The following is a 12,605-nucleotide window of genomic DNA, read 5'->3' on the forward strand; positions in this document are numbered from 1 at the left end:
CTTCCAACTGTGATCCTCAGCTCTGTCTTCTGAGTAGCTAGGATTACAGGTATGAGCCACATGGCTGGATCACTTTTGAATCATCAGAGAAAGAATAAGTCGGATGTTGGACAGATCCTATCATTTCCTGTGTGACGGCTGCTGTCTGTCTCCTGAAGTGCCTCCTCTGGGTAGAGCTGCCTGTGCACCTTTCCGGGCTGACCTCCCTTTGTAAGCGATAGAACAGTCCAACCGATCTGTGAGCAGATCAGTCCAGTTCTCTATAGCTCATCTTAGGTCAGACTGTTCTAACAAACTTATTCTTGGGCATTTCTGTTCAAAGACACATTGCGTAGTACATTTTCCCCATTGCCTTTGAGTGTCTGAGATGTGCTCATTCTTTGGATTTAGCATCCATTTGTGGTATCTGATAAAACATTCTCATTTTTATATGTAGATATCAGCCCCAACTGTACATTTATAATAAAACTTAGGTCCAGAGAATATTTTATAACTTGGGCCTTATTCTTATCCTTCCTGTCTACAACAAACAAGATAGCCTTGAAGCTAAAGGTAGATAGCTATATGGCGATGAGCGGAGCTGCATGAAAGGTCAAGGAAGCCATGCAGCACAGCGAATTTATGCTGCTAATGTTCCTATCTGCCAAACAATAGCCTCACGCCCAGTCTTTGCTAAGTGCAGGAGAGGGTTCTCTGATGGCACAGAGGTTAAGTCAATTGTCAAAGATCACGAGAGTGCTTCAGCACATTGGATAAGGGCCTCGGTTGATGGAGTCACATTTGAGATTAGGAATGACGTTTTCTGGGTTGATTCTGCCTAGGTTTTTCCTATATGACCCATCCGATACCTTCAGGTGCCCCACACAACTGAGCTTTAGTGATAGCTGTATTAGTCCGTGAGCTTTATCTGAATTTTGAGTGTGGGGTTGATGGAATCCTGAGACAAAATGATTTAACCTTTTCATTTTGCCCAGGAGGAAGGAACTTCCACCAAGTCTTAAAACCAGTTACCTGCAGAGCCAGCACCTGCTGACCACCCTCCAGCAGGGCTCCTTCGCTGTGTCAGGCCGCTGCTTCAGTGTAAGCTGTTCTAGTATCACACCTCTTTCCCCTGCCTCTCCCATTTCTTGTTCAATAAAGCATAGTGCAGCAGGAACAGTGACCCACGACTGTAATCCCAGGACTCAGAGGCTAAGCCAGGAGGATCTTGAGTTCAAGGCCAGCCTGGGCTACATAGCAAGACCTGTCTCAAAATACCACCCTCCCTCTTCTCCCACCCTCAAAAAAAAAGTGAGAAAAACCCCTTGGCTTAGTACATATACTATGCTTAGTAGATTCTCTGTCATGACTGCCAGAGAGAAACAATTAAAAAGTGTCCCCTATGGAAGATGAGCAGGCATCCTGTCCTGAGAGCCTCAGGAAGACAAGTTCAGAGTCACAGGAAGCCCTGGCAGGGAGTTGATTCTTTGAGTTCTGCTTGTCCCAACCCATGCATTCTCTTTCCACTTGGGAAAGCCCACTGCTAAAACAACATTGGGGGCTGGGAAGGTGGCTCCGTGGTAGAGTGCTTGCCTTGCATGCATGAGGCTCTGGGTTCGATTCCTCAGCACCACATAAGCAGAAAAAAGCTGGAAGTGGCAGTGTGGCTCAGGTGGTAGAGTGCTAGTCTTGAGCTGAAGGGCTGAGGGACAGCGCCCAGGCCTAGAGTTCAAGCTCCACAACTGACTAAAAATCAACATTGACTGGTCACCTTGGTACTGATCCATCACTGTCACCTACACGCTACACTCAGACCTTTGTCGTTCCCAGTGGCTTCATCTTACCCACCTGGGACCCCCCAGCGTAGTTTCACTTGCATTTTTTGGTGTCACGTCCCCTTAGCCTCTCAGATCGGGAATGTTTCTGAGACTTCCTTTGACAGTTTCAAGGACGGCTTATCCTTTCACTGGGGTTTTCCTGTGCGTTCTTAGGGTTAGGCTATGGTTAGGGTTTTGGAAGGAATGCGCCTAAGGTAAAACACCCTTGTCATTCTATCCTGCAGGGGTGGGATGCGGGCTTGATCCTACCTGACGCCCACATGGTACCCTTGGCAATGTTAAATCGACCACTTGGGTAGTAATAGTTACCAGGATTTTCTACTGTAAAGTTGCTGGTTTTTTCTTTCAGAAGTGAGTCACCAAGTTTAGCTGTTGGAGGGAGAGGAAGGATTAAGTTCCACTCCTGAAGAGAACAGTTTATACAGTTATAGTTTGACTGCTGTTCGCTTGACTCGTCCCTTTACTGTCACTTATTTATTTTCTCCATTATTTAGGGCTCATAGTTTTTGTTGTTGTTGTTGTTGTTGTTGTTGTTTTATTTTGCCATTGGTGCTCATAGATTTTTTTTTTTCGGTCATGGGGCTTGAACTCTGGGCCTGAGCCCTGTCCCTGAGCTCTTCAGCTCAAGGCTAGCGCTCTACCACTTGAGCCACAGTGCCACTTTGGTTTTCTGGTGATTTACTGAAGATAAGAGTTTAATGGACTTATCTGCCCAGGCTGGCTTTGAACATTGATCCTCAGATCTCAGCCTCCTGAGTAGCTAGGATTACAGATGTGAGCCACTGGTGCCCGGCTCATAGATTCTTATTTTGTACTTTTTTTCATTTGGTGCCGTTATGCTAAGACCTTACCCCTGCCTAGGATGAGTATTCTTTCACTTGATCTACTCCATGAGCCCTTTTTTGTATTGGTTGATTGGTTAGGTGTTTATTTGTTAGTTGTTTTATTTTGAGAGCCTGGGATTTGAACTTGGGGCCTTATACTTGCTAAGCAGGCACCCTTACCATATAGCACTCCAGCATGATTTTTGCTTATTATCATGCCTGGATGCATACACTTATTTTAGGCTTTCTGGTAGCCAGGATAATAAGTATACTCCACCACATCCAATTTTTCTTCATTGAGAAGGAGAGGCGTCTCCAACTATTTTCGACCTAGACTGGCTTTGAATTGTGTTTCCCAGCATTCTTAGCCTCCTAGGTAGTTAGGGTTACAGGCATACCCGTCTACATTTGTTTTGTTTTTGTTTTATTTTTTTATGTCAGTCGTGGGACTTGAACTCTGGGCCTGAGCGCTGTCCCTCAGCTCTTCAGCTCAAGGCGAGCACTCTACCACTTGAACTACAATGCCACTTCCAGTTTTCTGGTGGTTTATTGGAGATAAGAGTTTCACGGACTTTTCTGTTCGGGCTGGCTTTGAACCACAATCCTCAGATCTCAGCCTCCTGAGTAACTAGGATTACAGATGTGAGCCACCAGCTCCCGGCCATTGGTTATTTTTTAAATAGGGTCTCACTTTATGCTCAGTCTGCCCTGAAGCACAATCCTCCTATTTGTGCTTTTCTGCATATCTGAGTGACAGGCCGGTACCATTGTACCCAACCATTATTTGAAATGAGGTCTCATAAATTTTTTCTTTTTTTGCCCTGGTTTGCCTCAAATTTCGGTCTTCCAGATCTCTACCTCCCAAGTAGCCAGGGTCAGAGGTTTGAGTTACCACCAAGCCTTATATTTCCAGTTAAAAACTGGAACTGTTATTTATTTTGTTGTTTAAGTTGTTCTCTCTAGCATAAGCCAGTGAAACTCTGCCTCTTTGACAGGCTTTTAACCTCTTTTTTCTAAAGCCTTCCTTATTTTCTGGTATTATCAGATGCTCCAGGCTTATCTTGCATTTTCCCCACCCCAGCCCTAGAATTCACCATGTGTGGGTAACACTAAAACCATAGTATCTATGCAATTCTGATTCATTTTATGAGAGAATGGTATCCAGAAATCAAGATCTAGTGCTGGCCGTGCAGTGTCTTTTGAAAGGAAAAAGAAAGTCTACCATCTTACTCAAGTAGAGTTTTCCAGGTAGAGCCTGGGACAGACCTCCCTGTGTCTCTCCCTTCCTTCTTGTCTTCCTTCCTTCCAAGCATGTTTCCTGCCTGCCCTCCACAAGATCCCACTCACAGCACAGGTGCAGGGGAGAATGCAACAGTTCCTGCCATCGACAAATGCTGTAGACCTGGGTCAGATCCTGGGGCTCTTTTCTCTTCCCTTTATCCCTCCACCAAGTATCAAACTGTTAATGCTCTGCAGAACCACATTAAGTGGATGGGGGAGTACTAGCGATGTCTGCACCATGACGACGGCCCTCCACTTTGCTCTCAGAAAGTTTTTTCTATTCACAGATAACAGTTGGTGTGTACGACCCCTGTAACTTAGCCCAGTACCCTGGATGGCCTTTGAGGAATTTCTTGGTCCTAGCAGCCCACAGATGGTATTTACAAGTGTGTGTGTGTCTGTGTCTGTCTGTCTTTGTTTATGTGTTTTCGACAGTGGGTCTGCCTATGTCCATATTTCTCTTTTCCCAAATGTATTTTTTCCCCATTGTTGGCATAGAACCAGGAAATAAGTCAATCATCAGTTGTGATCCAGTTTCCACCCCTGGTGAGCACTTAAGCTGGTCTGCCGGAGAACCACAGCCTGTGATTGTAACTGTACTAAAAATAGTTTAGACTGCGGTGAGGTGGGGGGCCAGAGGCCATGACCCTGACGTGCTCTAGCCCTCCCTCCCTTCTGTGGTCTGCCTTGCTTTTAGAGAGGATTTTGTTATTGTTTCCATCTTCCTACTTTCCATAACCCTAAAACAATGGAAACAAGCTAGCTAAAAGGCCACTATTCAATTTGAAATATGTTGAATATCATTAGTCACCAAAGAAATAGCACCAAAATCCTAATGAGATCTAGCCACATACCTACTAAAGTGACCTAGACAAGTGTCACCAAAAACATGGGGCAGCTGGAACTCTCGGGAGCTGCTGCAGAAATGTTGGCATAGTCCACCAGACCTAAAAATACCTGGTGCTCCGCGTTTGCAGTGCATTGCAGGGATGCCAGTGGAACCCAGCAAGCACGGGCCTAGCAGAGGCATTCTTGCAAGCCCCAAACGGGGAATGGGCCTGTGTCCTTCCACAGAGGAATGGGTGGCAAATCATGGGCTGTGACTCACAATGGCAGTCTCTGCCTCAGCCAATCTGCATCCAGATGGTTTTCAGACCATAATGTTGAGAGAAATAAGCAGGACCCCAAAGAATACATTTCATGATGATGACTCGCAACACTTACAAAACTCTGAGGATGGAGAAGGTGGGCTGATGGTTACTCTGGAGGGGGCACCGCCAAAAGAACCTAGGGACGAGCTCATCTATGCTTAGGAATTGAGCACTTTTCTTTGTGCCTGCTTCGCTTAAGTGAAAACATTTACTTCAGACTACAGAGGCAGATAAAGTTATAGATTGTGCCTCAGGGAGACTGGCTATCTGTCTCTTCCCAGTGGGGCTCCTAACCACTGGCCAAGTGCAGCTTCATGAAGTGCAGGGTCAAACTCATAGGGAGAAGGCCAGAAGAACCTTATGTTTCTTTAAAGGTTCTTTTTCAATATCTTGGAAGCACTTGTTCCAGCATTTTAAAGCTCTGCGTGTCAGAATTACTGCTCTGCTATGTGATTGCTATATAAAATCCACCTGGAGAGAAGTCCCAGCCCATCCAGTGTCCAGCTGCCTCTAATTACTTGGGCGGGGGACACAAGTGTGCTGTGCTGAGAATCTGTGGGAGGTTAAGGCCATCCATGTCCTGAGGGTGTCAGAGAGGAGAGATGGCAGTGCGTTCCCTGCAGCTGGAGTTCTAAAGTACTTATGTGGGCTCTCTCTTTTCCTTCTTTAACACAAATAAAATAAACGCACATCCTGGGCATGACGACAGGAGTGGCAGTTTCCAGTCTGTTGAAGTCCTTTGCTTCCGTGACCGTACCCTGCAGGGAGCCAGAGACATTGCCCACAGCATCATCTTCGAAGTGAGACTTCCAGAAATGGCATTTAGCCCAGGTAATTTGCCGGTCTTTGAGAATGCATGTAATTATCATTTATCAGAAAGCAAGTGAGGTTTGCTTCCTATTCATCGTGTCACAATGGCAGCAGAAGGGAGGAAGAGCACAGCTCCTACCTGACTGCCTAGCGAAGTCCTGCTTAGAACAGAGTGTACTCTGCTATTCATCCTGGAACAAAGGCGGAGATTGGTACCCGCACATCTGCTCCAGGCAATTTTCTCAGGCTTGGGGAGGTTTTCTCCTCGTTTTCATTTTTATTGTTTTTTTTGGTTGGTTGTTTTTTTTGTTTGTTTGTTTTTTGTTTTTTGTTTTTGTCAGTCATGGGGCTTGAACTCAGGGCCTGGGCACTGTCCCTCAGCTCTTCAGCTCAAAGCTAGCGCTCTACCATTTGAGCCACAGCACCACTTCCGGCTTTTTTTTTCTTTTTGCTTATGTGGTCCTGAGGAATCGAACCCAGGGCCTCAGGCATGCAAGGCAAGTGTTCTACCACTGCGATTTCATTTTTAATTTTGTGTTACACCTTATCTTTCTTCTTGTCCCTTCCTAAAGGAAGGATGAATTGCTAAAGTACTTATTTCTTTATGGCACTCCTGATTTTGTGTGTGATCTTGTTCTCACACAGTAAATCAGCACTGGACGGAAAGGCAAGTTCCTCACTCCCCACATAGACCAGAACCCCTCAGGAGTCCTTCCACACCAACTACCTTCCCTTGATCCTGTGTGACATGTTAGCTCCTATCCCCATTTTGGAAATGTGTTAACTTGTGCTGAGACATTTCCTATAGAGATACATGAGTGCATGTATGTATATTAGAATACACATATTTATAGTATCTGGACATGGATACACATTTATATTTATATAGTTCACAGAGGCATAATATTCACATTTGAGTAAAATCAAAAAAATAATACCTACCTCTTAATGTATTTCTTTTTTTCTTTTTTTTGGTTGGTCATGGGGCTTGAACTCTGGGCCTGGGTACTGTCCCTCAGCTCTACTACTTGAGCCACAGTGCCACTTCCGGTTTTCTGGTGGTTTTTGGAGATAAGAGTCTCATAGACTTTCCTGCCTGGTCTGGCTTTGAACCATGATCCTTAAATCTCAGCCTCCTGAGTAGGATTACAGGCCGCCTGAGCCACCAACACTCGGCTTCATGATGTATTTCTTGCAAGGAGTATGTTTCTTATGTAGAAACCACTGCACAATGTCTAGCATATTATGGTGCTTGATCAACATTATAATAGGTTCCTCACTTTATAACAGCACTATGTATACCTCTTTCTAAAATGACTCCTATTTATGTGACTTCTATGCCTTATGGCATATGTATTGTTAAATTTGTTCCTTGTAACATTCCCTCCCACAGTTCTAAGGGGGATTATTTCTTTAATCTATGGATATGCCTCAGAGAGAGAGACAGAGGCAGACAGAGACAGAGAGAATGTGTGTGTGTGTGTGTGTGTGTGTGTGTGTGTGTGTGTGTGTGTGTGTGTGAGATCTTAGGACTCAGGATGTAGCTCAAGTGGTAGAACACTTAGCAAGCACATGGCTCTGATTTCAAATCTCAGTACCCCCCCACACACACACAGTGCTCCATTGTGTGCATCTGTGTGTATGTATACACTTAACATCGTAGAACTATGAGAGTAGATCAAGTGGTATGCCCTGAGTTCAAATTGTAGTACCATCAAAAATATAAAGAGCAGAAGTCAAAAGGACCAAGGATAAGCTTGGATAACATTTTATCAGTGTCTGTGCCTTGATGTCGTAAGTAGAGGAAGCTGTTCACTCTGTTCAGGGCCTTTTAAGAAATTTATTGCTTTTGGAGCCAGGAAGGTGGCTCTGTGGTAGAGTGCTTGCCTTGCACGCATGAGGCCCTGGGTTCGATTCCTGAGCACCACATAAGCAGAAAAAGCCGGAAATGGCACTGTGGCTCAAGTGGTAGAGCGCTAGTCTTGTGTCAGAGAGCTGAAGAACAGCGTCCAGAGTTCAGGCCCATGACCGACAAAAAAAAAAAAAAAAAGAAAGAAATGTATTGTTTTTCTGCTGCTTTAGCAATTTGCATTTGATAGAGCACCCTCTTCTGGTACATTCTGAAATAGCCTGCGTGTATTTATTTTATTAAACTCCAGCCTAAAGGCTATCTAGGGGATGGAGTGAGAGTCACTTAAAGTGAAGCATGGGTAGTCTCTGTCCCTAGCCACCACCAAGCCCCTTTTACAAGTCCCCCACCAGAACTTGCCCACCATGATGAAAACTACTCACTGACTTGCACGTTAGCCATGTTGCCGGCCAATGCTGTGGCTCACACCTCATCTGCCCTTAGGACCTGGGGGGCTGTGCAGTCATTTCTTTAAAGCATCTTTGTGCTTGCTATTGAATATAGATTACTTACTTTAGGAAAGGCTGTTTTTTTCTTCTGTTTTTTTTTTTTTTTTTTGTAAATGAATGATGTTTCTCTTAGCTGCAAAGAAAACTTTATGAAGACTCTTTCTGTATCATGTGAACTAAAGGTATTCACATGGTAGTATTTTTTTTTTTTTTGGTCCAGTCATGGGGCCTGAACTCGGGGCCTGGGCGCTGTCCCTCAGCTCTTCAGCTCAAGGCTAGCACTCTACCACTTGAGCCACAGCGCCACTCCCGGCTTTTTTCTTATGTGGTGCTGAGGAATCGAACCCAGGGCCTCAGGCATGCAAGGCAAGCACTCTACCACTGAGTCACCTTCCCAGCCCACATGGTAGTATTTTTAATATAGCTGTGTTCTGCATAACAAAGTTCTGTAGACAAAGCCCACAATCCCTGAGGTCACAAAGGCCTCCACAGCAAGAGTTGAAAGAGAGCAGGGGAGAAAGGATCATCAGGGAAGGGGAAATTCTGAGTGAATGAAGAATCACATTGGTCTGTGATCTGTAAGCACACAGGTGTACACTGGAGAGCTGAGCAGGGGGGCTGGTGAGGTGGCGGAAGAGAGGGGGCAACATGTATGCAAAGGTTCAGATCCCAACAGAGCTTCAGTGGAAGGTGTGCTGAGTCACATCTTCTTGTCTTGATTGGGGAGAGTCTTTCTGCTGCAAGTGGGACTTCTAATAACGGTAGAAGTTGGGGCATGTTGGGCTCAGCTCGGGTTGAGTACTGTTTCAGAAACTTGTGTGCAGGAGGCTCTGCTTGCACCCAGCGGTCCCAGCAGCTGAGGAAATGGGGAGGCAGCTGTGGCAGGAAGATGAAGACCCAGGCCCTGCAACCTCTTTGAGAAAGAAACAAACTGAAAGCTTGTTGCTGCACGGGACATTGTGAATGTTGACTATTTCGAAGTTTGCTGCTTCTTTGTTTCTCTTCTTCTCTCTTTCATTAAGCTCAGTGTTTTATTTGCCTTAAGATTGTCCTAAAGCAGTTGGCTGGGAAAAGAACCAGAAAGGAGGCATGGGCCCGAGGATGGTGAACCTCAGCGAGTGCATGGACCCCAAGAGGTACACATGTGTGGTGCTCTGTTCTCCAGGGGCGTTTTCATAACTCTCTGTGCACTGCTTGTCAGGCTGAGCCTGCGCCCTGACGTCCCGTCTAGGGGGAGCCGTTCTGCTGTACGCTCTCCACCCGCTAAGTTTGCTGTGAGAAGTAGTGTAAGGGTAGAAGGCACACCGTCCATGTGTTCTCCTAGATGTCCTAAATGCCCTTGCTTCTTGCTCAGACTGTTAGCCAGGCACACCTTACTGCCACCGTCTAGCTCATTATTTATGCCTCTTAGTTTTGTCCTACATGCCTTTTTTGAAGGACATTATAAGAAATAACTCATGGAAGCCAGTGATATAGTTAATGGTGAAGAATATTATTTCCTTTATTAAAAGGAAATGGAAGGCATTTCTGTATTCATTACTTGGACATGGAAGAACTTACCTATTTGGTGTATTCTTGGTCATGAATACCACAGCTTAGAAATAGTCATGTTTCCCTTTTCACCTTGGCTGTTAGGAGCTCACTGTCATATTTGTGGCCCACCACTATTGCAGAGGATTCAGTAGCTACACATTCTGTGTGGTGACCTTTCCTTCTCCTCCTGTGCCCTCGAGCTTCATCTGATACTTTTTGGGAAAAACTTGGAACACAAATGAGTCAACTGAGTGAATACAGAAATCTCTCATTTTTCAGGTTGGCTGAGTCATCAGTGGATTTAAATCTCAAATTGATGTGTTGGAGATTGGTCCCTACCTTAGACTTAGACAAGGTTGTGTCTGTCAAATGTCTGCTGCTGGGAGCCGGTACCTTGGGTTGTAATGTGGCCAGGACACTGATGGTAAGTAAATTTTCAGGCCACATGGGGTTTTCAGACTATGGCCAGCCCAGGACATGTTTTCTTTCCCTCTCCTACGTTCCATGTCCCTTCTTCCCTTCCTTTTATCTTTTCTTTTTTCTTTTTCTTTCTTTCTTTTTTTTTGGGGGGGGGCTGGTCAAGGGGCTTGAATTCAGAGCCTAGGCTTTGTCCCTGAACCTCTCTCTTTGTGCTCAAGGTTAGAGCTCTACCACTTGAGCTACAGCATGACTTCCAGTCTTTCCTGAGTAGTTGATCGGAAATGAGAGTCTCATGGACTTTCCTGCCCAGGCTGGCTTCAAACTGTGATCCTCAGATCTCATCCTCCTGAGTAGCTAGGATTAGTGTAAGCCACAGAGCCCAACTCCTTTTATCTTTCTTCTCATCCTTTTAACTATAACAGGAATCTGTGCTTATATTTTATTTTGTCAGGGAGAAACAAAGTCTTCCACACCCTCATCCCAAGGCCCATTTCCCAGAATTCAGCAGACTTTTCACATTCCCACTTGTTATCCCAGGCATATGTAAACACACAGAGGGACCTTTCATGTCTTTGCTGTTATTTATCTGTTTGTATTTACAAAACTAGATCATGTCACACTACCTATAGAAATCTTATGTCTATCTTAAGCTTGTGGCTTAGTTCAGGACATCTACCCTTCTTCTCACTGCCCATCATGTTCCCAGACCACCTTCCCTGCGCTCTTCTCCAGAATGCCAAACTACTTCAGAAATAAATATCCCCAAATCTAGCACAAGTGACTTTGGGTTTGGTTCCTACTTTTTCATCCTCCTTGGTAATTTGCTTAGCTGCTGAAACAGGGTGAGTGGACCAAAAAGTCATACAAGACTATGAAAAGATGGGGGTTAGTCTGTCATCTCCAACCCTAGAAACTAATCTGGAGTCTTCATTGACTTCCCCCCCCCCCAAACCATCTGAGTCTCATAAGTGCTGAGGGAAAGGCACTGAAGCAAGAGAGGACAGTCTTAGCTTAGTAAATAGTCTTAGCAGGGCTTTCCTTCTATCACTGTACCAGTGTCCCTTGGTATCTGCCATGCTGGTTCTAGGTCTTCCATGGGTATCAAACCCCTGTTGCTTCATTCCCTTATTTAAAATGACACAGTGCTTCATAAAACCTGTGCATAGCCTTCTACATGCCTTAGTCAGCTCTGGACTACGTAGAACCCTAATATGGTATAGACACTGCCTAAATAGTTGTACTATAATGTTTAGGGGATAATGCTCAGTATAGCCCCAAGTCTTTTTCTATTCGCACTTAGCTTACTGCAGATTCAGAGGGAGCCGGTGCTCATTTCTCATCTGCTGGGGTGCACATCCCCACCGTAAAGGAGGTGCAGCTGTGGACATCTCATTCTCACACCCCTAGTGCAATGTGTAATTTCTAGACAGATCATCTATTGTTCCTATGGGTCAGTTTTTATATCTGTGGAACAAGTGATTAGAGTATGAGTATAGATTTTTTTTTTTTTTTTTTTTTTTTTTTTGTCATGGGGCTTGAACTCTGGGCCTGGGCGCTGTCCCTCAGCTCTTTAGCTCAAAGCGAGCGCTCTACCACTTGAGCTACAGTGCCACTTCCGGTTTTCTGGTGGTGTATTGGAGATAGGAGTCTCCTGTCCGGGCTAGCTTTGAACCACGATCCTCAGATCTCAGCCTCCTGAGTAGCTAGGATTACAGGCATGAGCCACCAGCGCCCAGCATGAGTATAGATTTTAGCAATTCTTGTCTAACTTTAAAACTGTGTGCTTTTATAAAGCCTTATGGGTAGGGGCTGGGAAGGTGGCTCAGTGGTAGAGCGCTTGCCTTGCATGCTCAAGGCCCTGGGTTCGATTCCTCAGCACCACATAAGCAAAAAGAAAAAAGCCGGAAGTGGCGCTGTGGCTCAAGTGGTAGAGCACTAGCCTTGAGCTGAAGAGCTGAGGGACAGTGCCCAGGCCCAGAGTTCAGGCCCCACGACCGGACCCAAAAAAAAAAAAAAAAAAAAGCCTTATGGGTGGTATAATTGAAGTATATAATATCATAAAAATGATTTATGAGAGCACAGACTTACCCCCACTCATTCAGTTATTAATAAGCCTTCTTGGAGAAACACTACAGAATATTCTGCAGTATTATACAGTGGGAAATGAGTTATTAATCATTTTTCTGAAGAGTTAATTGAGGCCTCAGATGATCTTTGAGAGGAGTTGTTATTTAGACTTAATTATTTCAGAGCAACCACAGACTTTTGGGGGCTCTTGCTAATCCTCTTAAGACAGTTAGTTACATGCAAAGCTCTTGGGATTCATTTCCAAATGTTTCTCCACTGCTACTGTCAAAAATAATGAGTTACTAGATAGACTCACTCTGACATGTCTTAGTCTGGTTACTTCA

General features: G+C 44.9%; 1 protein-coding gene across 4 annotated transcripts in view; it reads left to right on the forward strand.

Moving 5' to 3' along the window:
* The window catches only part of LOC138822707 (ubiquitin-like modifier-activating enzyme ATG7), a 179,198-nt gene that overhangs the window by 45,061 nt on the left and 121,532 nt on the right, over positions 1 to 12,605 (forward strand). For all 4 annotated transcript variants that reach the window (XM_070015571.1, XM_070015572.1, XM_070015573.1 and 1 more), the window contains 4 exons: positions 4,210 to 4,298; positions 5,783 to 5,904; positions 9,287 to 9,377; positions 10,054 to 10,198. In XM_070015571.1, the coding sequence (XP_069871672.1) occupies positions 4,210 to 4,298; positions 5,783 to 5,904; positions 9,287 to 9,377; positions 10,054 to 10,198 (447 nt within the window). The remainder of the gene's footprint in view (positions 1 to 4,209; positions 4,299 to 5,782; positions 5,905 to 9,286; positions 9,378 to 10,053; positions 10,199 to 12,605) is intronic.

This window comes from Dipodomys merriami, unplaced genomic scaffold (genome assembly GCF_024711535.1).
Source record: "Dipodomys merriami isolate MVZ:Mamm:240054 unplaced genomic scaffold, mDipMer1.0.p SCAF_114, whole genome shotgun sequence".
Lineage (NCBI taxonomy): Eukaryota > Metazoa > Chordata > Mammalia > Rodentia > Heteromyidae > Dipodomys > Dipodomys merriami.